The 27,727-nt window shown below is 43.7% G+C and overlaps 1 protein-coding gene across 1 annotated transcript in view; it reads right to left on the bottom strand.

The window, feature by feature from the left end:
- blmh (bleomycin hydrolase) overlaps positions 1–27,727 on the bottom strand; it is a 100,203-nt gene that overhangs the window by 66,541 nt on the left and 5,935 nt on the right. The window contains exons 2-6 of the mRNA XM_070858084.1: positions 26,715–26,912; positions 20,175–20,284; positions 19,168–19,321; positions 16,875–16,963; positions 15,333–15,425 (exon numbers count right to left, since the gene is read on the bottom strand). Coding sequence (XP_070714185.1) covers positions 15,333–15,425; positions 16,875–16,963; positions 19,168–19,321; positions 20,175–20,284; positions 26,715–26,912 — 644 coding nt within the window. The remainder of the gene's footprint in view (positions 1–15,332; positions 15,426–16,874; positions 16,964–19,167; positions 19,322–20,174; positions 20,285–26,714; positions 26,913–27,727) is intronic.

Consider the following 27,727-nt stretch of genomic DNA (forward strand, 5'->3'; position numbering starts at 1 on the left):
CAGTGGAGTTCTGCAGGGCTCAGTACTAGGTCCCTTGCTTTTTGTGGTATATATCAATGATCTAGACTTGAATATAGGGGGCATGATTAAGAAGTTTGCTGATGATACTAAAACCGGCTGTCTGGTTGAAAAAGAAAGCTGCGGACTGTAGGAAGATATCAATCAACCGGTCAGGTGGGCAGAACAGTGGCAAATGGAATTTAATCCAGAGAAGTGTGAGGCAATGCATGTGGGGAGGGCTAACAAGGAAAGGGAATACACATTAAATGGTAGGACATTATGCATGTCCACAGATCCCTAAAGGTAGCAGGCCGGGTAGATAAAGTGGTTAAGAAGGCATACGGAATGCTTGCCTTTATTAGCCGAGGCATAGCATAAGAGCAGGTGGGTTATGCTTGAACTGTATAAAACACTTATTGGGCCACAGCTGGAGTACTGCATGCAGTTCTGGTCACCACATTATAGGAAGGACGTGATTGCACTGGAGAGGGTACAGAGGAGATTTACGAGGATGTTGCCAGAAGTGGAGAAGCTTAGCTGTGAGGACAGATTGGATAGGCTGGGTTTGTTTTCCTTGGAACAGAGGAGGCAGAGGGGAGACTTCATTGAGGTGTATAAAAATATGAGGGGCCTAGATGTAGTTGGTAGAAAGGGCCTATTTCCCTTAGTGGAGGGGTCAACAACCAGGGGGCATAAATTTAAAGTAATTGGTAGACAGTTTAGAGGGGATTTGAGGGGAAATTTCTTCACGCAGAGGGTTGTGGGGGTCTGGAACTCACTGCCTAAAAGTGTGGTAGGGGCAGAAACCCTCACCACATTTAAAACGTACTTGGATGTGCACCTGAAGTGCCGTAACCTGCAGGGTGACGGACCTAGAGCTGGAAAGTGGGATTAGGCTGGATAGCCTCTTGTTGGCCGGCATGGACACGATGGGCCAAAATGGTTTCCTTCCGTGCTGTAAACTTCTATGATTCGATGAATGATTGGCCTTCCTCATCTGCTCTTTCAGCCCATTTTGCTCATGGAGACCTATAGATCCTCCCTCCTTCCAACATAGCATCTTGAATGATTTAAAGACACAAAAGAAAAATCTACTCTGGATACCAGAAGTTTTGCCAGTATCTGGTTGTAGAGTTGGAATCAATGTTGTCACAGAGAACGAATGGCATTTGCTTTTTCTCTGAGCCAAGTTATGGCATCTCAGAGAAATTACTTGAATCTTCACTTCATTTCAGCACAGACACACACACTTAGAAATTTTGTGTATGTGATAACAGTTGCTCATGCTTTGATAATCATAACTTGATCTGGCCATGTGAACATTTGCAATGGGAAATTCTGTAAATAAACAGTTGCCTGTCACAATGTAACTGCAGGCCCTGGCCAGTAGATGGCACTGTGGAGCAAGTTTTTGATGTCTATCCCAAGTGTTGGCACCTTATAAATAAAGAGACTTAGCCAGTCAGGTGTCTTCCCTCTGCACAGCTTTCTCCCTTTTTCAGAATTCTCCTTCTACCTGGACCCCTCCTTCTGGCCTCTTACCCTCTCTAGATCTTTTCATTGTGAACTACCGACATGACATCGGCCGTCTCAATGTTTCTGTTCCCCTCACTCACTTCAACCTACCTCCCTCTGAACTTGCAGCGCTTCCTTCTCTCAGATCCAACTGTAACATTGTCATTAAACCTGTCGACAAGGGTGGCGCTGTTGTTGTTTGGCGAGCTGATCTCTACCGTTTGGAGGCTGAACGCTAACTCTCGGACACCTCCTCCTAGACCGTGACCCACTACCGAGACTAACATTGACCTCATCTCCTCTGGGGATCTTCCCACCACGGCCGCCAACCTCAGTCCCCCAACCCCGCACAAACAGGACTGCCCTGGTAGACCCATCGTTTCAGCTTGTCCTAGCCCAAAGAACAGATTTCTTTGCATTTCGACTCTATTTTTTCTCCTTGTCCAGTCTCTTCCTACTTACATCCGCTAATCTTCGGATACCCTCCGCCACTTTAACAGTTTCCAGTTTCCTGGCCCCAACTATCTCCTTTTCACTTTGGACGTCCAATCCCTCTACATTTCCATCCCCCACCAGGATGGCCTGAGGGCGCTCCGCTTATTCCTTGAGCAGAGGCCCAGCTAGTCGCCATCCACTACACCCTCTCCACCTGGCTGAACTTGTTGTCATATTGAACTTCCCCTTTGACCCCACTCACTTCTTCCAAATTAAAAGGTGTTACTACGGGAACCCACAGGGGTTCTAGCTACGCCTGCCTTTTTGTGGGATGTGTGGAACATGCTTTATTCCAGTCTTACTTAAGTCCCCTCCCTCACCTCTTTTTCTGGTACGTTGTTGACTGTATCGGTGCCGTTTCCGGCTGTCGCCCTGAACTACAAAATTTCATTCACTTTTTCAAATTTCCACCCTTCCCTCACCTTCACATGATCCATCTCCAACTCTTCCCTTCCCTTCCTCGACTTCTCTGTCTCCATTTCTGGGGATAGGCTCACTGACTCATCATCATCCAGCTACTTTGACTACACTTCCTCCCACCCCGCTTCCTGTAAGGACACCATTCCATTCTCCCAGCTTCTCTGCCCCCGTCGCATTTGTTCTGATGATGCCACCTTCCATACTAGTGCTTCCTTTTTCCTCAACCGAAGATTCCCCTCTACCCTTGACCACGTCCGTTCCATTTCCTGCACTTCTGCTCTCACCCCTCCCTCCCAGAACCATGATAGGGTTCCCCTTGTCCTTACCTTTCCCACCTCCCCACCAGCCTCCATACTCATAAGAACTTAAGAAATGGAAGCAGGAGGTGGCCATTCGGCCCCTCGAGCCTGCTCCACCATTCAATAAGATCATGGCTGATCTTCTACCTCAACTCCATCTTCCCGCACTAGCCCCATATCCAAAATGCAGACAATATAAAATAAAATAGACAATATAAAACTCCACTGATAACACCACTTTCCTAACTGTAAGCCACAATTCGTACACATATACTGTTCAGGTTTATGGCATACCATGGCTGTTCCAATCAAAAGGAGGTCAGCATTAACCTAGGCTTCAGACCACTGGCTTTCCACAAGTATCTTCCATCAGTCACCAATTGGGAAATGTACCCTACCTTATTGCGAATGTATGTAGAAAATCCAAGCAGTAATCAGCAGATTGTGTTTTATATATAATTAGTTAACTCTCCTCGTGAAGTAATACATTGCCCTCAGCTGCGTGGGATATTGAATCTTGTCTTGGCTCATGGCTTGTTCGGAGGAAGCTTAAAGTTTAGTGACAGACTGTTGTGCTGTATATGCATTCCTCCGGGTATAATGGCAGTAAAGATGAGTCTTTGTGGTGCCCATTCTTAGCAAATCCAGCAAGTTTATGCTGGGGCTGTGCTCAATGTGGAAGACCAGCACACACTCTAGCTCCTTTTACAATGGCCTTAATGCAATTTCCGATTGTTGGCATGCGTGAGCATTCTGGCTGAAAGTAAATCTTGAAAGACTTGCATTTATATAGTGCCTTTCATGACCACCGGACGTCTCAAAGAGAATGAAGGGTTTTGGAGTGTAGTCACTGTTGTAATATAGGAACTGCGGCAGCCAATTTATGCACAGCAAGCTCCCACAAACAGCAATGTGATAATGACCACATAAACTGTTTTTGTTACGTTGATTGAGGGATAAATATTGTCCAGGACATCAGGGATAACTCCCCTGCTCTTCTTCGAAATAGTGTCATAGGATCTTTTACGTCCACGAAAGAGCAGACGGGGGCCTCGGTTTAAAGCCTCATCTGAAAGACGACACCTCCAACAGTACAGCAGTCCCTCAGAACTGCACTGGAGTGTCAACATAGATTTATACGCTGAGTGGGACTTGAACCCACAACCTTCTGACTCAGAAACAAGAGTGCTACCCACTGAGCCACAGCTGACATTGAGATGCCTGAAAACTGCAGGCAAGAGCTGAGACAAGCCCAGGACATTATTCAACTTCCACCAAGATGTTACATTGCTTAGACTCTTGTTTGCCATGGTCAATCTTAAAAGAAATTGCTTTTAACTTCAATGGGGAAAGTTTCCTTCAAACAAGAATCTTGTAGGGGTCAACATATTCAGCATTCGACACATTCAGAGCGCACAGAATTAGAAACAAGAAATTTACAGCGCAGGAGGCGGCCATTTTGATCCATCATGTCCATGCCGGTCGACAAAGAGTCACAAGGCTCTTGGTCAGCAGACCTGAAGGTTACATATAAGCCTATGAACAATGAAGAATGGCGGACAGGTAGAGAGCATCCGGCTCAACCAGTCCGCCCCACACAACTGCGATACCCCATGTATCACAACATTTTACACTCCATCCCACCCGGAGCCATGCAATCTCCTGGGAGAAGCAAAAAAAACCAGATAAAAACCCAGGCCAATTGGTGGGAACAAATCTGAGAAAATTCCTCACCGACCCATCCAGGCGATCGAAACTAGTTTAGGAGATCACTCTGGCCGTATTAGATTCCAAGATGTACTTGCCATCGTGTCTGCAGTAGCCAACAAAAGGTTATCCAGTCTAATCCTACTTACCGGCTCTAGGTCCACAACCCTGCAGGTTACGGCACTTCAAGTGCCCATCCAAGCACCTTATAAATGTGGTGAGAGTTTCTGCCTCCACCACCCTTCCAGAAAGCAAGTTCCAGATCTCCACAACCCTCAGCATAAAGAAGCTTCCCCTCAAATCCCCTCGAAACCTTCCACCAACCACCTTAAACCTATGCCCCCTCGTAAATCACCCCTCCACCAAGGGAAATAGGCCCTTGCTATCCACTATATCCAGGCCCCTCTCCAAGGAGAACAGATCCAGCCTATCCAATCTGCCCTCATAGCTAAGATTCTCCATTCCAGGCAGCATCTTCGTAAATCTTCTCTGCATCCTTTCTAGTGCAATCACTATAATACAGCGACCAGAACTGCATGCAATATTCCAGCTGTGGCCTAACCAGTGTATTATACAATTTAAGCATAACCTCCCTGCTCTTGTATTCTATGCCTCGGCCAATAAAGACAAGCATTCCGTTTGCCTTCTTAACCACCTTATCCACCTGCCCTGCTACTTTCAGGGATCTGTGGACAAGCACTCCAAGGTCCCTTTGTTCATCTACACTTCTAAGTGGCCTACTGTTTAATGTGTATATTCTTTCCTTATTATAGCCCTCCCCAAGTGCATTACCGCACACTTCTCTGAATTAAATTCCATTTGCCACTGTTCTGCCCACCTGACCAGTAGATTGATATCCTCCTGCAGTCCATGACTTTCCTCTTCATTATCACCACACAGCCAATTTTAGTGTCATCTGCAAAGATTTTAATCATACCCCCTATATTCAAATCTAGATCATTGATGTATACCACAAAAAGCAAGGGACCAAGGGCAGAGCCCTGCAGAACCCCACTGGAAATATCCATTAACCATTACCCTTTGCTTCCTACCTCCAAGCCAATTTTGGATCCAACTTGTCACTTTGCCCTGGATCCCATGGGCTTTTACCTTCATGACCAGTCTGCCATGTGGGACCTTATCAAAAGCTTTGCTAAAATCCATATACACTACATCGTACACACTACCCTCATCGACCCTCCTGGTTACCTCCTCGAAAAATTCAATCAGGTTAGTCGAACACGATCTTCCCTTAACAATTCTGTGTTGACTGTCCCTGACTAATCCTTGTCTTTCTAAATGTAGATTTATCCCATCCTTCAGGATTTTTTCCAATAATTTCCCCACTGCTGAGGTTAGGCAGACAGGTCTGTAATTACTCGGCCTATCCCTTTCTCCCTTCTTAATCAAGGGTATCACATTAGCAGTCCTCCAGTACCATGCCTGAATCCAAAGAGGACTGGAAAATGACTGCTATTTCCTCTCTTGCTCTGCTCAACAGCCTGGGATGCATTGCATCTGGTCCTGGGGACTTATCCACTCTCAAGCTGCCAAACCCCAACCCCCAACCCCCCCCCCCCCCCCAATACCATCTCTCACTATGTCTATTTCATTCAGAATTTCACATTCCTCCTGTAAGTAAATTATGTACATATTACAAGAGACTGTCATTTCAAATGTTTGCCAGGAGTTGGGAGAGCCACACATTCATAGAGTTGCAGCATTGAAAACTACTTGTGTTATGCAGCATTTTTTTTATATCTTTGCAACTGTAAATCATCTATCTGATTAAACTTGATGAATAGATTTTAGCCTGTATGAAGTGGGTGAATGCATCCAAATGATTTCACAATGAACTCAAGGAGGCAATTTAGAGTGAGGGGCAGAGAATAAGAGATGCAGATTCTTGTGTTAGGTGACATACAGCCCTGTGGCTCAGTGGGTAGCACACTCGCCTCAGCGTCAGAAGGTTGTGGGTTCAATCCCACCCCACTTGAGCGCATAAAGAATAAATCTAGGCCAACACTCCAGTGCAGTGCTGAGGGAGTGCTGCACTGTCAGAGGTGCCGGCTTTCAGATGAGACCCTGTCTGCCCGCTCAGGTGGACGTAAAAGATGCCATGGCACCATTTCGAAGAAGAACAGGGGCATTCTCCTCGGTCTCCTGGCCAATATTTATCCCTCAGTCAACATTTTTTTTTAAATTATCAGATCTTACCACATTGCTATTTGTGGGAGTTGCTGTGCTCAAGTTGGCTGCCACAACATTACAACAGTGACTACACTCCAAAAAGTACTTCATTGGCTGTAAAGTGCTTCGAGACATCCGGTGATCGTGAAAGGCGCTATATAAATGCAAGTCTCTCTTTCTTTATTGATTGATATAGCACAGAAGGAGGGTAATGATCACTGGACACACTGGATGCGGTTTGAAAAAGCCCATAACATTCAAACGTACACCAAGCATGGTTAAGCACTGTACCAATAATATAAATGTAATCCTTTAAGGGCTGCAGTAACATTTCTTCAATGTCAAAAAAAACATGAAAGGTTATAATTTTTCAGGTTTATTCCATAAATACAATGAAATGTTCTGGCTCTGTATACATCTATCAGTTGATGGTGGAAGAAACTTTGTGCGTGATGGAATACTCAGCATTTTGAAAGCAGAAAAGCCTTTCATTATTTCAGATTAACAGGAGCAATCCTGCTCATAGCAGCTATCGCTCTTTACCAGCCTTCTTTATAAGCCCCTTTGGATAAATGTGGCCAATTCGTGTCAAATTATGGGTGGTTTTATATATTTCATCCCATCCATCTAAACTGGATTCCAATTGCTTCATTCTCCCCAATATGTTATCATATTACACCTTAAAATTGTGCTATAAAGTGTTCTGTCAGAAAAAAAATTGTTTTCCCCGCATACAATGAATGGTGGAGTAAGTGCGAGGTGAATTCGTGGAGTAACCCAATACCAAGAAGCTGCAACTTGTGGGTCTGTGCTGCTATTTTCAGCTTCATTTCACGGTGCGTTTTATGTAACAGAAAAATTCAAAGGATTTTAAACAAACCGAGCACCATCTGTTTTTTTTGGTTACCAAGTTTGAACCATAACAGCACAGCACTTGGGTTTAAATGGAGCACATCGGATTTCTTCCATTCTCCCCGAGACGCAGCAGAGGTGGAACTCAATCATTATCACTTTGCAATTCGATGTCAGCTTAAAAGTTTTACATTTGTAATTTGCCATTTACTAACTTCACACATCAATCCATCGCTGTAAAAATATTTGCCACCAGTCTCTGGGTAATTCACAAAGTACTTAACCTAATAGTTATTATAGCTGTAATCTGCTTTTAGAATCATAGAAAAATGACGACACAGAAGGAGGCCATTTGGCCAGTCATGTCCATGCCTGCCGAATCCCACCTTCCAGCTCCAGGTCCGTAGCCCTGTAGGTCACGACTCCTTAAGTGCACATTTTGGACTTTTTAAAATGTGGTGAGGGTTTCTGCCTCTACTACCCTTTCAGGCAGTGAGTTCCAGACCTCCACCACCCTCTGGACAAAATTTATTTTCCTCATCTCCCCTCTAATCCTTCTACCAACTACTTTAAATCTATGCTCCCTGGTTATTGACCCCTCTGCTAAGGGAAATAGGTCCTTCCTACTTTACTTTATTTGTCCATAGGGTGCGGGTGACATCGGCAAAGCCAAATACTAGTTACCCCGAGAAGGCAATGACCTTGTTTTACAACTGATTCAGCTACTTCGGAGAGCGTTAAGAGTCCATCATGGTGTGTGGGGACCAAGTGTTAGAGAATCAGTTGAATTTTTATGACAAACCAGCAGCTTTCAAAGTTCACAAAATTATCAGATGTATTGAATTTAATTTCACATCTTGGCATGGTGAGATTTGAACTTGTGACCTTTGAGTTGCTAGTCCAGAATTGAAATCACGACGTTAGCTGTAGTGTATTTGCTTCATGGGTTCTTCGCTTAAGAATTTATAGCAGCACATTGCTAATAAACCAACTAGTTTTTAAATAGCAAAGAGTTAACAATCACGCTACACATTCCCAGTTCATCCACCAGGCTCACAACCACTGGGGTCATCGTGGATCCACTGAACCCAACTGGCCGGGGTTTTATTGAGTCTTGTGACCATCACGTGATTGGCTAAGCCACTCCCAACTCAACAGCTCTACAAACCTGTGAGTATACTCAAGAGGTGCACACATTACACTACCATATCCTACAAGCAACACGGGGCGTTGTATTTTCTAACCAAGATGATATTTTAATCAATCACTTTCCTCCCCCCTGCACCCCCCCCCCCCCTCCACAATTATTTTCTTTTACGTTTCCCACCTTTTACACAAACCCTCTATTGAATGATGGACGTTCAATTTAAAACCGCAGCATCGAGGGACACAGGCTCCCTTAGTGTCAATGTTGCTCCATGAAACCACTGGAGGAGAACTGATTAGTGGTCAAGGCTGGCTGACATTCCCGTAATAGTGAAATGCCGATGTAATGGGCTGTCTGAGAACTGGTGAATTAACAGCCAGCCAGCAGGGTTTACTAACAGCATTTGGAACTCAATCTATATATGGGAGGGAGGAGAGAATAGTGCTTATGTAGAGTACTACCATGATATAAACATTCCATTCACTGGACCAATAAACTTCAGTTGACGCATTCATACTACATGAATTCCGTCAGTCTTTGCTACACATGGCAGGCCATGAGGTTGTATAGTTGCACTCACAAACATGCACAATACTGCTTTGAAGTCATGACCATTCCTTATCAGCACAACAGAACTCCAACATATATAACTATAGCATAACTTCCACCCCTAGTGTCAGCCATCGATCAATGGGCAGCACTCTCGCCTCGGAGGGAGAAGGTTGTGGGTTCAAATTCCACTGCAGAGACTTGAGCACAGAAATCTAGGCTGACACTCTAGCGCTCTAGCTGAGGGAGTGCTGCACTGTCGGAGGTGCAGTCTTTTGGATGAGACGATAAACCAAGGCCCTGTCTGCTCTCTCAGGTGGCCGTAAAAGATCCATCAGCACTATTTCAAAGAGAAAAGAGGAGCTATCCCCAGTGCAATGGCCAGCATTTATCCCTCAATCAATGTCACTAAAAAAAAAAAAGATTATCTGGTCATTATCACATTGCTGTTTGTGGGAGCTTGCTGTGCACAAATTGGCTGCTGCATTTCCTACACTACAACAATGACTAGAATTCCAAAAGTACTTAATTGGCTGTAAAGCACTTTGGGACGTCCGGTGGTTGTGAAAAGCGCTGTATAAATGCAAGTCTTTCTGTTCATGATTTCAGGTTATTTCATGGGTCATTGTGACTGCAACAAGGCAGATATTATTTCCCACGCACTTTGTTGCAACTTATTTGCTTTGTAAAATGCAGAAAATACAGCAAGTAACACCAATACAGCAAGCATCAGGTTGGGGCAGCTTACTAAGAGAACTTCTCGGAATTAAAAATGTAGATGTAGGAACAGGAGTAGACCATCCAGCCCTTGAGCTTGCCCTGAGCTATTCAATTAAATCATGGCTGATCTGTACCTCAACACCATTTATCCACCTTCGCACCATATCCCTCAATACGCTTGATGAGCAAATGAGGAAAGAGGGTTAATCATTACAGAATATTTTTCCCCCATTCCTATCAGAAATCTCACATTGAGATTCTCACTGTGGTAGTACACCATCTGTAATACTGAACATAGAGATCCCATTAATTGTCTCACTGTGCCACCTACTGGTTAGTCCTGAAAACTACAGCAGTTAAAAACTGATCACTACCCGTTTAATAGATTGTTTTCTAAAATCAACTCTGTACAAAAGAACTAACTTGAGCTAATTGGATCAACTCTAGTTTTATTCTCATATGTACAGGCTACTCAAATTTGTCACCAGATTGTGTTTACGTTCTCTGCTGGCTGTGTGTTCTAAATTAATTTCCAGTACAGTAATGTTTCCTCAGTCATTGTAAACTACAAGTCTGTGTTGAGTGATTTCACACCCGGATTACATTGCACTTTGTCTCCACACAAAGCCAAAAGCTTTGGACGGATTTAAAACTGCAGTATAACTTGCAAATAGATCCAAAGAAAGAGAGTCGGGTTAAAAGAAGGAAAGTAAACGCTTCCCTTGAAATAACACTTCGTGCAACCTTAAAAGGTTCCCATTATCAACCAGAATTATGTGGCATTTTGCATGGCCAATAAGGTCAGTAAGAAATAAGAACATTAGAAATAAGAGCAGGATTAGGCCATTTTTCCCCTCGAGCCTGCTCCGCCATTCAATATCATAGCTGATCTTCTACCTCAACTCCACTTTCCCGCACTATTCCCAAATCCCTCGATTCCTTCAATAATCGCAAAATAAAAATGAGCTCAACTTGGCATCATTCATATGCTTGTTGGGGGTGGGGGGGGGGGGGGGGAGTCAAAAACTGGAGGTCATTAATATAAGATAGTCGCTAATGAATCCAATAAGAAAGTCAAGAGAAACTTCTTTACCCAGAAAATGATTAGAATATGGAACTTGTTACCACAGGATGTAGTTGAGGCGAATACTGTAGATGCATTCAAGGGAAGGGAGAAAGGAATAGAAGGATATGCTCTTGGGGAAGATAAACTCAGGTGGGAGGCAGCTCGTGTGGAGCATAAACAAGTTGGACTAAAAATGACCTATTCCTGTGCTGTAATATCGATATAATTCTATGTAATGACAGGAACAAAAGAAAATAGGAAATGCAAGAGGAACTTTCTTTTTTTTTATATAAACTAAAAAAGGGTAGTAAATATATGGAACAGATTACCAGCATGGGTGGTTGAGCTAGAAACAAGAAACGTTAATGGGGTTTCAAGAAAGGAACTAGACCGGTCTTTGTCAGCAAATGGGCTGCAAGGTTATCAGAAATGCATGAGGGAATATTGGCATAGGTGGGCTCGATGGACCCATGGTCTCCTGCCTGAAACTCTTACTATGTGACTATATTGATCCAGGAGTTCTGATGTGGAAAAGTAAGAATGGTTCTGAATTCAGAGCATTATTGTACTTCTTATAGGCAAGGAATGTCCCAGAAACTTCTAGATTAGGTTAAACACAATTAAGTTTCCGTTTATCAAATGGCTCCAATGTGAATAAGTGAGTAAGCACTAGTCTGGATGGATCTACCCTACAAAGCTACCTTTGGAAAAAGATAAAAGGGATATTAAAGGCGAGAATGTTTTACAAACTATCTGCGTGTGTTAGGGTAGATTGGATATTTTTCCCTAAATGGGAGGGAATGGGGGAAGTGAGTGCCTCGGGCCTTCCCATTCCGATGTATGGATCGTGTCCAGCGCCCAGTTTGCATCAGGAGGCCGGCACTATCCAATTCCACTATCGTAGGGTTTCTGTTTCAGTACCCATCACTTACATGGTGTGATATACAGACCAGCCAACTGGCACACAACAAACTGGGCACACAGCAACAACTTGTATTTATATAGCACCTTTAACGTAGTACAATGTCCCACGGCGCCTCACAGAAGTGTTATAAGACAACAAATTTTACACAGAGCCACGTAAGGAGAAATTAGGGCAGGTGACCAAAAGCTTGGTCAAAGAGGTAGGTTTTAAGGAGCGTCTTAACAGAGGAAAAAGAGAGAGGTAGAGAGGAGGAGGGGTTTAGACAGGGAATTCCAGAGCTTGGGGCCTAGGCAATAGAAGGCACAGCAACCGATGGTTGAGCGATTATAATCAGGGATGCTCAAGAGGGCAGAATTAGAGGAGCGCAGACATCTCGGGGAGGAGAGTGGGGTTGTGGAGCTGGAGGAGATTACAGAGATAGAGAGGGACGAGGTCATGGAGAGACTTAAAAACAAGGATGAGAATCTTGAAATTGAGGCATTTCTTAACTGGCAGCCAATGTAGGTCAGCGAGCACAGGGGTGATGGGTGAGCGGGACTTGGAGCGAGTTAGAACACGGGCTGCTGAGCTTTGGATCACCTCGAGTTTACGTAGGGTAGAATGCGAGAGGCCAGTCAGGAGTGCGACCGGGATAAAGAGTGCCAACAACAAAAAACTGTACTATTGTATTGTACAGTTCCCGAGAAAGAAACAGCAGATTCCCTTCAAGTTTCTCTGAAGACAGCCAGCAAGAGAAAGCCTGAGCAGGACTGGGCAGAAGGCAGGTTACAGGATACAAACAGGAAAGCGACAGTACTAAAGGATGGAAGATGATGCTTACCCATGCCGTTAGGCAACATTACTATTCATTTATAGTGTGCCAGAAATGAAGAAAAGTCATAATTTTACACTGAGTACCACACTATTACCCAAGTAATGCTGGAAGAGACAACAGCAGATGCTAGATAACCAACACCTGATCGCCCACTAACATGCACCTACTATTGCGCTTTTTTGAGATAATGAAATGTGCAGTTAAAGGAGGTACCGAAACAAGATAATAGGTATAGGTTCTGACGAAGGGTCATTGACCTGAATTGTCAACTCTGTTTCTCTCTCGCAGATGCTACCTGACCTGCTGAGTATTTCCAGCACTTTGTTTTTACTATACAAGAGATAGGTATATCATAGGTAGTAGGGGATGTTTGGATACAGTTTACTCAGGCACATCTTGGGGTCAAAGTTTCGAGCCGCACCTAGAACGGCGCAGCCCCGACCTGGACACCCGTTTTTCGCGCCTAAAAGTGCGACAGGAAAATACCTCTTAATTCTCCGGCTCTTTGCTCTTCCCCGGGAGCTCGGCGCGGCGTGCACACAGCAGCTTTTATATCCTTCCAAGAACTGAGAGTCCAAAACTGCACATAAATATATGAGACCTAACGTTTTGTGCAAGTTCAACATCAATATCAGAGTCGCACTGATTCGGCAAGTGGAGGGGGGGGCGGGGCTAAGTTAAATGAGGCAACGTCGTGCCGGCAGCCCTGCGCATGCACGTTGGAGCGCACGCGCAGTAGCCCAGAAACATTGGCACTCGGCCATTTTTAAAGGGACTTAAAGAAGTGTTGATTTGTCTCATGGACCCCCTGGAAAGGCTTGGGATTGAATTTTGGTGATTTTTGTGTGTCTGAAGGAGTGCTTTTAGCAGCACTGTTAACTAAATCACCTGGTGTTGACAATGCAGCACCCATTCTGCAAATTTAAGTTTCAAACTGGCTATCTGGCTGCCTCTCCCTGTCCCTGGACTAATGGCCTCAGTCTCCCTTGCAGCTCGAAGGCGGCTTGCTGTGTCTTTGGCTGCTGTCGAGCCACTGACGCCGCCCCTGTCTCCTACATGGAAGGAAGGCCAGCCTGAAGCACCGCAGCTCGAAGGCTGCTGCTGCTGCTTCACACAGGTAGGAATATTCAATATTTTGTCTTTGCTTTGTTTTTTAGTCAGGATGGCTCTTTATTTGTATAAGAAAGACTGCTGAATGCTTGTAGAATTTAATTACTCCCCCCCACCCCCCTCGTTCCCTATGCCTGATTTGTAAAGTGTAGGCAAGGTTTTTCTGAGCGTACAAAAATATACACTTAGTCCATTCTAAATTAGTTTGGAGTAAGTTTTCACTGCCTAAACTTTCAAAACAGGCGTAAGTGGCCGGACACGCCCCCTTTTGAAAAAAAAAAAATCTGTTCCAAAATGAAACTGTTCTAACTGACTAGACTGGAGCAAACTAAATGTCGAGAATTGCAATTTCTAAGATACTCCATTTCTAAACCAGTTGCTCCAAAAAAAAATAGGAGCAACTCAGGCCAAAACTTGACCTCCTTGAGTGATGCAGTAGTCCTAATAAATTATAGAGCAGTTTCACAATCACTTATCAGTATGAAAGAAGACAGACAGACTTGCGTTTATATAGCATCTTTCACGACCACCAGACATCTCAAAGCACCTTTACAGCCAATGAAGTACTTTTGGAGTGTCGTCACTGTTGTAATGTGGGAAACGCGGCAGCCAAGTTGCGCACAGCAAGCTCCCACAAACAGCAATATGAAAATGACCAGATAATCTGGTTTTTTTGTTATGTTGACTGAGGGATAAATATTGGCCAGGACACCGGGGATAACTCCCCTGCTCTTCTTTGAAATAGTGCCATGGGATCTTTTACATCCACCTGAGAGAGTAGACGGGACCTCGGTTTAATGTCTCATCCAAAAGACAACACCTCAGCACTGCACTGGAGTGCCAGCCTAGATTTTTGTGCTCAAGTCCCTGGAGTGGGACTTAAACCCACAACCTTCTGACTCAGAGGCGAGAGTGCTACCCACTGAGCCAGTGGCTGACACTGTATGGGTAAGCTCTGCCATCATTTTTAAGTAACCGACTCTCTCATAGAAACATAGAAAATAGGTGCAGGAGCAAGCCATTTGGCCCTTCGAGCCTGCACCGCCATTCAAGAAGATCATGGCTGATCATTCAACCTCAGTACCCCTTTCCTGCTTCCTCTCCAAACCCCTTGATCCCTTTGGCCGTAACAACATTAAGTTCTGGAGAGGGTGACAGGTAATGGGATTGTGGGAGCGGCAGATCATGGAGCATGCAGTGGACAACAGACCCTCCAGCTGGGTAATGTCACTTTTAAACTTCAGTCTTGGGAATCTGGGCATCACCGGCAAGGCCAGCATTTATTGCCCGTCCCTAATTGCCCTGGAGAAGTAGTGGTGAGTCACCCTCTTGAACCGCTGCAGTCAGTAGAGCATCGAGCACGATGGATGGTGTTCAATGTTGCTGGCAGCAGGTCAGACCTCCCACAGCAATGTCACATTAATTGTAGTACTGGACTCTTGGATACTGGGCTCAAAATTCACTGCAAGGCTGCAAATTCTAAAATATATTGAATTGCCTACATTTATTAACAAAAAGCTCACCTCCTCAATCATAATATCCTTTTCAGCCGAGAGTTCCTCCTCACATAACCCATTTTTCACCAGCTTTCTTAGATGCCAACAGTTCTCGCGCATCTAGGTATCAGAAAGGAAAAGGAAAATTATGCCATTTCAGTAGTTAACAAAGATCAAACAAATGAAATACGATTCAGATTTGATCTCTACTTCTAATGTCAATTTGAGAACATTAGGAACAACGGTAGGCTGTTCAGCCGCTCGAGCCTGCTCCCCCATTCAATTAGACCATGGCTGATCTGTACCTCATCGCTACATGATCCCTATCCCGTGGTAGGTGTTGGTACTGCTCCATTTCATTTCATTTTTAAACTGTAAATTTCTCAAACTCCTTCGTACCAAACACTTGTTTTTGAATCTCTACAAAGCCCAAGTCTCACGGAGACCTGAATGTTGATTCTAGCACCTCTCGCACTTCTGGACAGGAAACAAAATATAGATCATCAACTGGTGGGCAATCTTATCTAAACTGCAACCTCTCTTCTCCCCTCCCTCCTCTCGTCACCTTCCTGGGCTCTTCCCATTTGAAGAGACATGAGCATTGCTTCTTACAGAATCATAGAATGGTTATAGCACAAAAGGAACCCATTTGGCCAGTCAAGGCCCATGCCGGCTCTCTGCAAGAGCACCTTGGCTAGTCCCATTCCTCCCACCCCTTCACCTGCAATTTTTTTTTTTTTCCCCCCCTTCAGGTACTTATCCAATTCTCTTTTGAAAGCCATGATTGAATCTGCCTCCACCACCCTTTCAGGCCGTGCATTTCAGATCCTAACCACTCGCTGCAGAAAAAAGTTTTTCCTCAAGTTGCCTCTGGTTCTTCTGCCTTACATCTTACATCTGTGTCCTCTGGCTCTCGACCCTTCCACCAATGGGAACTGTTTCTCTCCATCTACTCTGTCTCGACCCCTCATGCTTTTGAACACCTCTATCAAATCTCCTCTCAACCTTCTCTGCTCGAAGGAGAACAACCCCAGCTCCTTCAGACTATCCACGTAATGAAGTCTCTCATCCCTGGTACCATTCTTGTAAATCTTTTCTGCACCTTCTCCAAGGCCTTCACATCCTTCCTAAAGTGCTGTGCCCAGAATTGGACACAATACTGCTGTTGAGGTCGGATCAGTGTTTTATAAAAAAGGTGCATCAAAGCTTCCTTAATTTTGTACTCTATGCCTCGGTTTATGAAGCCCAGGATCCCATATGCTTTCCCCCCCCCCCCCCCCACTTTTCTCTTGTTTCCCTAGGCTGTAAGTACACCCTCCTCCAAATATCCTCACTATGTTGAGGCCAAGGCTCATTGCAATGTGACAGACTAAAGTTTTCTGTTTGTGAATTGACAACATGAAATTTTCCAAAGTTTTCTGATGATCTTGGTCACAGGCTGTATGGGCCTGCTTTGGGCCGGACACCTATACTATTTCTCCAAGACTTCAGTTTGGAATATAATTTGTAGGAAGAATACAGGAAAACCAAAATGGCTGTATTTCAGCAGTAATTTTAACTAATTCATACCTTGTGATTCAGAACATCATTCATGGCCTTGCTGGCTTCTGAACTATGAGATTCAGGAAAGCACTTCTTCGGCATAATTCCGTATTTTTCTACAAGGCAGAGAAAAAAAAGAGGGGTTTTTTGCATCCTGAAATATGTTTTTTTTTTTAAAACAGAGCTTCCTTATATTATCAGTTTTGTTTTCAGCTTTTACTCAGTGAAGCTCAAAATTTGAGGCCTCTTTCTTAAATTGATAATTTTTTAATTAATATTTGCTTGGAGATTTTTTTTTTTAAACTGGTGAATGGAAAATATTTTTCCATTTGGTCCAGCCAATGTCTGCAGCAAATACTCCCAATAGCACAGGGTAGATTTGAAGGACCCTCTTCTCTCCCTTACCCTCTTTAGTTCAGAGCAGAGCCCCTCCCTGAAGCACTGAATTATTCTACCTCCTGCACCAATCATCCTTATGGCTTTCTGATTCAGACTGTCCAATGGCATCACCCTGTAGGAGTTTGCAGTTCAGCCAGTAAACACTGGGTTGAGTTTGCTCAACCCCATTTGAAGTAGAATTTCCAAGGCCAGTAGAGAGGGAGCTTCCGTTCCACAGCTCCACACTGTGTCCAGACAGGTATTAGGAGCGAAAGGACAGTCTTCGAACCCACAGTACAGCCTAGAATCACGCTATTCAAAAGATTGCAATGTACATGAATGTTTTTCATCCAATCATCTGTTTATGGTCATGGATACTTCAACATATGACTTCTCAATCTAAGCTCACAGGTGCCATCTCGTTCTTATTTTCACTATTTTTCTTCTCACGATGAAGCTGTTGACTTTGCCAGAGTACAATTCCACAGTTGTCAGGCATCATTCAGCGGGTAACCCAAGTGAACTTCGACAGATTTGGCATCTCACCAGGTGCTTCATCTTGGCAGTCCAAACAAGACCGCCTCGCCCCCACCCAGGAGGATGGTTATTAGACAGCTGACAAGCCCAGGATTGAACCCTCACTAAGTAAAAAGTAGATACCAAGGAGTGGTGCAGTGAACAGCAAAACTCTAAAATGTACAACTGCATTGGCACAGAGCTTCAGCAGCAACCATTTGCCTTCCTGTAACCCAGCCCTATTAGTCCCTGACTTTTAGAGGTATGAATGTGTGGTCTCATATCTTGCCTCCCATTTTAGCAGCCTTCATGGCAAGCTTCAATGTTTCCTCATCAGCTGTACAACAGACATTTGCTTTCCGCATGGTGACAGGAAATACACGGTACAGGTTGTGATCGGTCAGCTACTTTTATGAATCAGAGGCCAATGCTCAACTCAGGTCACACATGAAAGCTTTGGCAAAGACAGGAAAGATGAAGTGGAGGAGGTGGGGCCAGTGAAATGGAAATACAAACACGTGTGCGAGAATATTCCTGCGCTCTCCAACTTTTACTATTTGCTCTACAAAAGGAAACATAATGGGCCATAATTTCCTGTCAAAATAACAACGAGGCGGATGGCTCTCGACATTATTTATGTGCAAATGTCACAGCAACTTCAGGGGAGGGGCAGATGCACGTTAAACACGGAAATCTAAAAGTTGCTGTCGGAGATGAGCCGTTCTACCATTAGCTTCGTGAAAATGACATCTCTCTGTTTGCCTCACCATGGGAATTCACTGAATGTTGTGAAATTGCTGTATTTGCATAGTAGATACAAACTAAACTCACTTCAGAAAGTTAAGTCTCATCATTTCAAGCACATACCCTTTTAACGATGTGATGAGTATTAATTACTGACAATTTTCAATGCCAGGGAGGTTGATTAACGATTACAAGTGTGGAATCTCATTCCTTCAAGTTTTAATTGTTGTTGGAGATTTTCTTTTTTAAAAGATATAAAATGTAAATTTTTTTATTTTAATTTCCTTTGTCTTTTTTCTCTCTCTCTTCATCCAATCTTTATCATTCCCTCTCTGTACATGATTTGACATTGAATTCACCCACTCTAATTTACGCTTCCATCGCAGTCCTTACACTGTTCACTTCACCGTCCTTCAATCTAATTGGTTAAGGAGATACCCAGTTACTTGTCCCGTTCAGTCAGGTCCTGGAAGCCCTGTTTCCCTCGCTGCGCCATTATCAACTCGCACTTTCAGAAACTTGTGGCGCAAAATATCATCGCGATTTAATGAGCAAGTCTGACAAATGGCTGGTCCCCATCATTTGTGGGGCTTGCCAGCAGAAACTGCCCTACTACAGCAGAAACTGTCCCAATACTGGATAGTAATTATTTCACAATTTCAAAACAAAAAATGGGTCTTACCAATGAGATTGACAAGCATATCCCACTGGCCTCCATCATTTGTGGGGTTTGCTAGCAGAAACTGTGAAAGTCTACTGTCAAAGGTTTCTTCCTTGATGCCTGTTCTCTGAGCGATCTCAATGAACGCACTCAAGTAGTAGTAGCAACGCTCAATCTTAGAAAAGGAAAATATTGTACAAAAATAAATAGCATGGTGCCTCAATGTCACAGGTTTTCATACCAGCCAAGAACGTCACTATGGGTACAGCGTCTCAAGCATTCCCTGTACTTGCACATTACTTCTGTTGCTGTACACCAATTTTTTTTTAAAAATGTGCTCCACAATCACTGTACTGTTTTCCTTTGGCTAGCGGATACCACCATAAATTAGAACAGGCATCAGAATATTTGCCCGGGATTCTCCCAAATGTGCAAGTATTAGCAGGAGCTCTGCAAGAGTGTGAATATTTGCAGGGAACTTGCTCCCCAAACAAAAATTGAAAAACAGTCATAAATGCACTTACATTAATATAATAGACACATATTTCAAAAAAGGCATAAGTCGATGAAATGTAGCTCAAGCCGCAAGAGAACCATAGAACAATGCTTCTCACTGAACATCACAGAGCTATTGTAATTTTTCTAACTCATTCTAAATTATATGCAGGAGTTTAAAATATACGTATACCATAAAATCAACATCTAATGTAAATTGCAATCTTAAATCTCAGTCATTTAAGCTACAAACATCTAGATTGTCTACTTATTTTGTCTAAGGTACTTGCAAGATTTAACGCTAAACGGATACTTCAAAAATTAAATATTCGACAGATCAGAGTGCCTCAAGATATCTCTCATCACATCTTAATGGATACCGATTCTCAAGGTATTCAGGCATGTAAACAAGACAATATACAATGTTACACTTCAGACCTTTAACCAGATTATACTGTCCCTTCTTTTTTTAAAATACCTCTCACAAAACACAATGATACATTTTATAGATGCATGAAATGTTTTTATAGTACCTTATCCCAGAAGAATAGATAGGATTGACTAAATTCAAATTCTTCAATATTAAATTTCTTCATCAATGGAAGCCGCATCACATTGAGGCAGGAGAAAATCCAACACCGCCCTGAAAAAATGTTATGGAAGCAAAGTTAATATGAATAATCAATCAACTTGTGTCTTGTGGGGTGGAGGGGGGCGGTGGGGAGGAAAGAGTGGAGAATGACGTTTTAATTACAGTGGTGGCAAGTGCATTTCTATCGGTGATCTATAGATTGCATTCGGTGATCTATAGATTGCATTCGGTGATCTATAGATTGCATTTGTTGATCTATAGATTGCATTCCTTTTTTCAGGTAGTCCAGCTCCTCCACGTGGTGAGGGGATTGAGAATCATCCTCAAACCCGAGGGGCCGGTATCCAATAGGGGGACGAGCGCGAGTCACGTGTCTACCCTCTTCAGTCCAGTTAGTTTCTGTTATAGGTAGATCAAGAAAGTGGAAGAGAACAATATATAAATATATATATATATATATATATATAAAGGGAAGCCCCACACTCGTCAAAAGAAAATAAATGGTTTATTATCCAGACAGTCTGGAATTAGGGAACTTGTTTTTAAGTGAAAAAGAGCACTTTATTTTCCCATTTTCTTATTTAAAAACAAACAAACCCACAACCTCTACCACCTAGCAGAACCAGGGCTGCAGGTATAATGGGAACACCATCACCTGCAAGTTCCCCTCCAAGTCACACCATCCTGACTTGAAAATATATCACCGTACTTTCATTGTCGCTGGGTCAAAATCCTGGAATTCCCTCCCTCACAGCACTGTGGGAATAGCTTTGCCTCACGGACTGCAGCGGTTCATGAAGGCGATTTACCCTCTCGAGGGCAATTAGGGATGGGCAATAAATGCTGGCCTTGCCAGCGACGTTCACCTCCCATGAATGAATAAAAATAAATGACCACTTCCTGTTTGGGAGAGGGAGGGAGGAAGAACCAACCAACAGGTCTTTTGTGCTCTGTAATTATAGTGAGCATGTTCACCCCCTGTTCAGTGTCTCAAAATCAAAACCATTATCGGATTTAATTCACTGCATTTCCAAGTGAAGGAGACCCACAAATGCACTGGTTTTGCCTTAGGTAACCCCACCTCTCTTCAAATAACCCAAACTGCCTTACTGATAGTTAGTAAGGGTCCTTTGCTGATTCATAGTCACAAAGCAAAATTGTCTATCATATATCATAGGCAGTCCCTCGGAATCAAGGAAGACTTGCTTCCACTCCTAACGGGAGTCCTTTAGTGGCTGAACAGACCCTGTCACAGGTGGGACAGACATTAGTCAGGAGAAGGGGGGGGGGGGGGGAGACTCATTTGCCACACGCTCCTTCTGCTGCCTGTGCCTGACCTCTTCACGCTCGCAGAGTTGAGATTCAAAGAGCTCAACGCCCTCCCGGATGCACTTTCTCCACCTAGGGCGGTCTTCGGCCAGGGACTGCCAGGTGTGAGTGGTGATGTCGCACTTTACCAGGGAGGCTTTGAGGGTGTCCGTGTAAATTGTCTAATTGTCTAATCATAACTGGTGAACTACCGTACGATATATCATTGGGTGTGATGCTACCCTGTCACGTAGAATCAAATGAAATGTTATGGTCAAGAAAACCATACTAAGACTGCAAAAAAATAATCAACTAACAAATTCCAATAATATATCTAAATTAAAGCCTTGTACACAAGTACAGGTTGGGCCTCCCTTTTTCGGGACTCCCTTATCCGGCACCACCCCTCATGTGGCATGATTCTGGTGGCCGGGGGCGCATGCGCAGAACGCAGCCGACCTCCACCCCGATTATGGGGCCGCGCCGACACTCGGCCCACCAACACATCGTGGCCCACATAGGGCACCGACCTCCTCCCCCCCCCCCCCCCCACTGTCCTGTCCTCCTCGGGCTGACCTCCTTTTATCTGGCAAAATCCCTTATTCGGCACAGGCCAGGTCCCAAGGGGGCCAGATAAGGGAGGTTCAACCGGTACACACATTCTCGAAGCGGCACACATTTGCCATCCCACCTCACAATCTCACACTTTTATTAAACCCTCTGAATCACTGAACACTGCCACAGGCAATCCTCTAGTACTTTACAACAACACACAAGCTGGAAGCATTTTAAGGATGCGCCATGGCTTCAAGTTCAAGTAACTCGAAATCATTCAAGCTTTACTCTTGGTGTCTGCCATCTTATGTGATACGCATTATGATGATACTTGGTGAAGAATTTTGTTTTTAAAAGTCTGAAAAATACAGCTACGTGCTCTGCTTGAAAAAGTGCCAATATCAACACAACCATGGTAACTACTATAATAACTGGGATTAGAGGCAAATCACCACCGGGCAGTGCCCATGTTGAGATAACAGAAAAGGTCTAAATCCATACTGACAAATAATTTTGCCGAGTACTTCTAATCAACGCACTTTGTAAAATTCGGGCTGTGGGGCCCATTCAAAGTACCAAAGTTTCTCTACTGAAAAGCCGACTCCACGTGGGATCCCTGGAATGTTATGCAGCCGTACGGCTTACAGGGAACATCGCTTCTAATGTGAAAATCTCAATGATAAATTCTGATGGGCTGTAACTTGGTGACAAAAATTAAGAAACTGTAAAAACACAAAGTAAACCATAAAATAAGGTGATTCAATTAGTAATTGACAGGTACCTAAAATGTATATGATTGAGGAACAATTTCATTTGCACAAATAATATTGTGTTTAGATGATTGTATTAGAACTTGAAACAAGTAAGGGGTTCACGTTTAAGTTATACTTTACTGGGACTGTTTAAATTTCATTTTCCTGGAAAAATGAATATGAGATAAGAGACTCTAGCCAGGAGAGACAAGGACAGACAAGATAAGAGGAATTCAGAATGTATAAACAGGAAAGGCATGAGAGGAAAAGCACAAGACCCCTCAAGCGAGGGTTTTCATCTATAAGTTTAGACAAAGAACTGAACATGCCATTGGGCACCTTATTTTAAAGAGGAACCTTTATAGGTTAAATGGTCTTGTCAATATTCTACCCCAGGTCCACCCAATAAAATAAAAAGCATAAAAGACCTGAAAAGTCCTCAGCACAGACGGTGGAGTGAAGAGCTCCTGAGAGTGTCTAACACACTTGGCGGTTCTAGCAGAGAGAAAGAGAAGGAAAAAGAGCATAAGCCTAAGTGTTGTTCGTGCACACCAGCCGTCTGTCCAATCAGGGCCGGTGCCGGCTACTTGTCATGGTTGTATGTTTTTGCCATATAACTGGCGTGTTATATTCCGTCCTAAACTCCGACTAAACACAAAATGCCTACCATATTGGTTTGCACTTGATCCTGTTTTATTCGAAAGACCAGAATTGTTAAGTTAATCTCAACAATTTTCATTGTCTATAATTGACAGTGGAAGATTTGAATTGAGGAATAAGCTAAAACAGTGGGTCTGAACAAAGTCAGGTAACCATTGTCCATGTTAGATCTGGTGCTCATGATTTTTTTGATCTACCAGTATGCAAGCTGGTTATAAAGCCCTATTGGTGAAGTGCAGGACAGTGCTCTTTGCTCACCAATTAACTTATTATCCTTTATCCAAATCATGGGCTAACAAGACACCAATGCTGCAGCACATGAGCAGAAGGAAAAAAAAGATACCTTCTCACACTTGTAGCCAAACTGGGTTTTATTTTACAATAACACTCAAGTGCATTCGCATTGATCGTTTTTGGTCCCAAATGGAAGAGCAGTTAGGAACACATTGTGCCAACAGCCAGCAGAAACAGCTGCTGTGAGGGATAGGTTGGCCACTACATTGTGCTACCATGAGCTAGCTCCCTCCTCCTACAGCCTAGTGGGTCAATATACTGTTGAATATGGCACTGATCCAAATTTTCAGGTAGGTTCCAAGTTAGACCACCAGACTGTGTTGAGTTAGTTGTTCTCAACCAGCAATACTAGAGCTGCAATTGACCCCACCCATTGGAAGGGATGTGGAGAAGAAAATGACCACTGGTTCTTACTTGACATCACTAGGTACTGGCTCTAATGGAAAGTGTACATAGAACACTACAGCACAGAATCAGGCTACATGGCCCATCAAGGCTACACCATTGGTTTTCACCACATGAACCACCTAGCCTAATCCCACTGCTTTGCTCACTCCCCATGACCTTGAATATTCCTTTTAATTCCCCTTCATAAAAGCAAATGGCCTCTGCATCAGCAATGGTTTCTGGCAGAGTACTCCACAATCGAATCACCTGCTGTGTAAACGTTCTGCCCTTTTTGTCATCATCTCATTGACCAGCATAAATAATCTTCCGCAATTTATAACACAGCCCTTTATAATCTTGAACGCCTCGATCAGGAAACCCTTCAACTTTCTCATCAATCCCAGTGAAAGAAAGCCCTAATTATTCATCTCTCTTCATAAATGTAACCCCTTGTCCCTAGCAACAAGCAAGAAAATCTACACAGCACCTTCTCCACTGTTTTTATAACCAGACACTTAAAAGCCTTGTCTGACGCATTGTACCTCAGAAGTGTTGCACATATACAGAGCAAAAAAACATGCTGCTAATTGACTTATACATTCACTAATGAAACACCTATTACACGGTTTTGGTGGGCGGGCAGAGGCGGGGGCTTAATTACTGAATATACCCATTTGATTGGTCATTTAGAAATGCCTACAAGAAGTTTATCCCCCACACACAAGCCTGCCTTTCTGCCTGGGCTTCACCTGCACATTTCACTTGGGACTCTGATGCAGGGGAATTCCAGTTGCTCAGGACAAATATATTTTCTGAGTGGAGGGGGGGGGAAAGGGGTGTGTCTGTTATAGTTTAAGGCATTAAATAAAAACTCTGTGTTGTTTATAATGAGGTTCTCCCATGTTTAGGGGATTGACGTTTGCAGCTGAAGCAGGAAAGAAATCACTTAAGGGGAGGCTAGACAAGCATACGAGGGAGAAGGGAACAGATGAGGAAAGACGGGAGGAGGCTCGAGTGGAGCATAAATGCCAGCATGGACTGGCTGGGCTGAATGGCCGGTTTCTCGGTTGTATGTCCTATGTAATCACAAGGCTCCTTGATTCCCACCTCAGACATTGGAGGCAAAAATCAGCCTGGACAATAGCAAATGACAAGTTGCTGAAAATTCTGGTTATTGAAGACTTGACAAAGTACTGTGCATCTTAAGCACATACATGTTATAATACAAATAACAAGATTAAGAGTTCTGGAGAGGGATGAACAAAGTTACTTGCATTTTAAGCAAGTCTGATGAGGTGGTAGGGACACAGTATTACAAATATAAAAACCAAAAAGTAGAATACTTCACCAAAAGTGAATGGCTGAAATCACAATAACAGAAAATGCTGGAAACACCTAGTGGGTCAGGTAGCATCTAGGGAGAGAGAAACAGAGTTAACGTTTCAGGTCGATGTCCTTTCATCAATTCTGAAACGTTAACTCTGTTTCTCTATCTCTCTCTCTCTACAGTCGCTGCCTGACCTGCTGAGCGTTTCCAACATTTTCAGTATTGTACCTATCAGTATCAATAAGATGTGTGTTCTTACTTCATGCAGTCATATGATACAATGCTTCAATAGGTTAACCGTGCTTTGATAGCCAAATTGCTGTTGGGTTTAGGCTGTGGTAAACATTTTTTTTTTATTAATTGTGTATCCCAGGGGCCAGACTACCCATGACCAAAACCATGGGAGATTTCCTCGTGTTGCATAAAATAGCCGCAGGCATTCAACAAGTTTGGCCAAATCATTCAAGATTTGGTTTCATGCTTTGATCTGTGAACACGAAGACAAGGTTAGCCTTAGAACTAACTCAGGAAATCGCTTATTCTATACCCACTCTACGGTGCTAGGATCGATACCTGAAAGAACCAAGAACTCAATTCATTTTGGTTGTTTCTACCCATTTTATAGTGAAAATTGGTTACGTGCCCAGTGGCTAGAACAGTAATACTATGTTGGTTTACGTAATCCGTCGTACACCATTTATACTGCAGTTAGTGGCTGTGCTGCAACGTAAAGGAATCAGCGCTAATGCCACCCGAGGGGCAAAGAACAGCCTCATCGGGCGCTGTTGGCAAACGTAACCAGCTGCCTCTAACAGCACTCAACACCCTGGGGTATAATCCACTCTCTCACTCTCTCTCACTCTCTCTCAGCACACCCATACAATCCAAGGCTGCAATCTGTTGCGTTGCTGGCTGCCAAGCATTTTCTGCTAGCAACTGCAGAAAGTCCAAGACGATCAAACGAAAGTCACAATCGATCATGGGATTCTTTCCACATAGTAAACAGGGTGAATTCGAAAGGATCAGAGAGCCAATAAATATTGCAGAACGGTCTTAATTGATGCAAGACTAAAGGCAAATATAAAATCACCCTGTACTATAATTGGGCCCTTATTTGGAATAACATGAAATATTCTGAATTAAGTGTTGTGGTCACAGTGTTTGACTATTTCACAATAGTTTATTGGACGACTGTTACCTGTATTTTTCTGGTTTGTAACTGGCTTTCCTTCTGCAGGGATGGCATGCTTGAATACGTGCGATGTTTCCTGGACAACCTGTCTCTGGAGGTAAGCATGTAGAAGGTCACTGCTGGTCGCTACATTCTGGGCCAAGTTGTTACGTGGCACAGCCTTGAAGTTTCTGGTGAAAACTGCCACCTTCTCTGGACATAGACCTAGGACAACAACCAAAAATAAAAGCCAAGTTTATGTTTCGCAAATAAGTAGATCAGATTCTATCCAACACTACTTAACCAGCATAAGTTTTATCGGATTATATTTTGTCACCTTTTTCTAGCCAGCACTGAACGACATTATCGAAGTGATGTACAAGCAGGGATTTTGAACGGTTCTTGAATAAGGCCAACCAGAATTACTGATTGGGATGCTTATACAGGTTGGATCTCTTTGGTCCGGTACCCTCGGGACCACTCCGGTGCCGGAACAGAGAACTTTCCGAACCACTGGAAGTCACGCCGAGCCTGGGCATACCGACCGGTGCCAGCAGATGGTGCACGGGCTCCCGAATGTCTCCTCCACGCTCCAGTCTCTCTCACTCGCTCGCTCCGCAGAAATGGACACACAGCCAGGAAGCATGGGAAACCAGGATGCCACCCACGCAAAGCGGCATTTGCGCACGGATCACTGAGAGCCAGGAAGCGCGGGAAACCGATGCCAAACCACGGATGTTTCCAGGCCAGAGAATCCCAGACCAGAGAGGTCCACGCACTGGAGTTAAGAAGGATGAGAGGGGATCTCATAGAAACATATAAGATTCTGACGGGACTGGACAAGTTAGATGCGGGAAGAATGTTCCCGATGTTGGGGAAGTCCAGAACCAGGGGATATAGTCTTAGGATAAGGGGTAGGCCATTTAGGACTGAGATGAGGAGAAACTTCTTCACTCAGAGTTGTTAACCTGTGGAATTCCCTGCCGCAGAGTTGTTGATGCTAGTTCACTGGATATATTCAAGAGGGAGTTAGATATGGC

This window comes from Pristiophorus japonicus, chromosome 16 (assembly GCF_044704955.1).
Source record: "Pristiophorus japonicus isolate sPriJap1 chromosome 16, sPriJap1.hap1, whole genome shotgun sequence".
Classification (NCBI taxonomy): Eukaryota; Metazoa; Chordata; class Chondrichthyes; family Pristiophoridae; genus Pristiophorus; species Pristiophorus japonicus.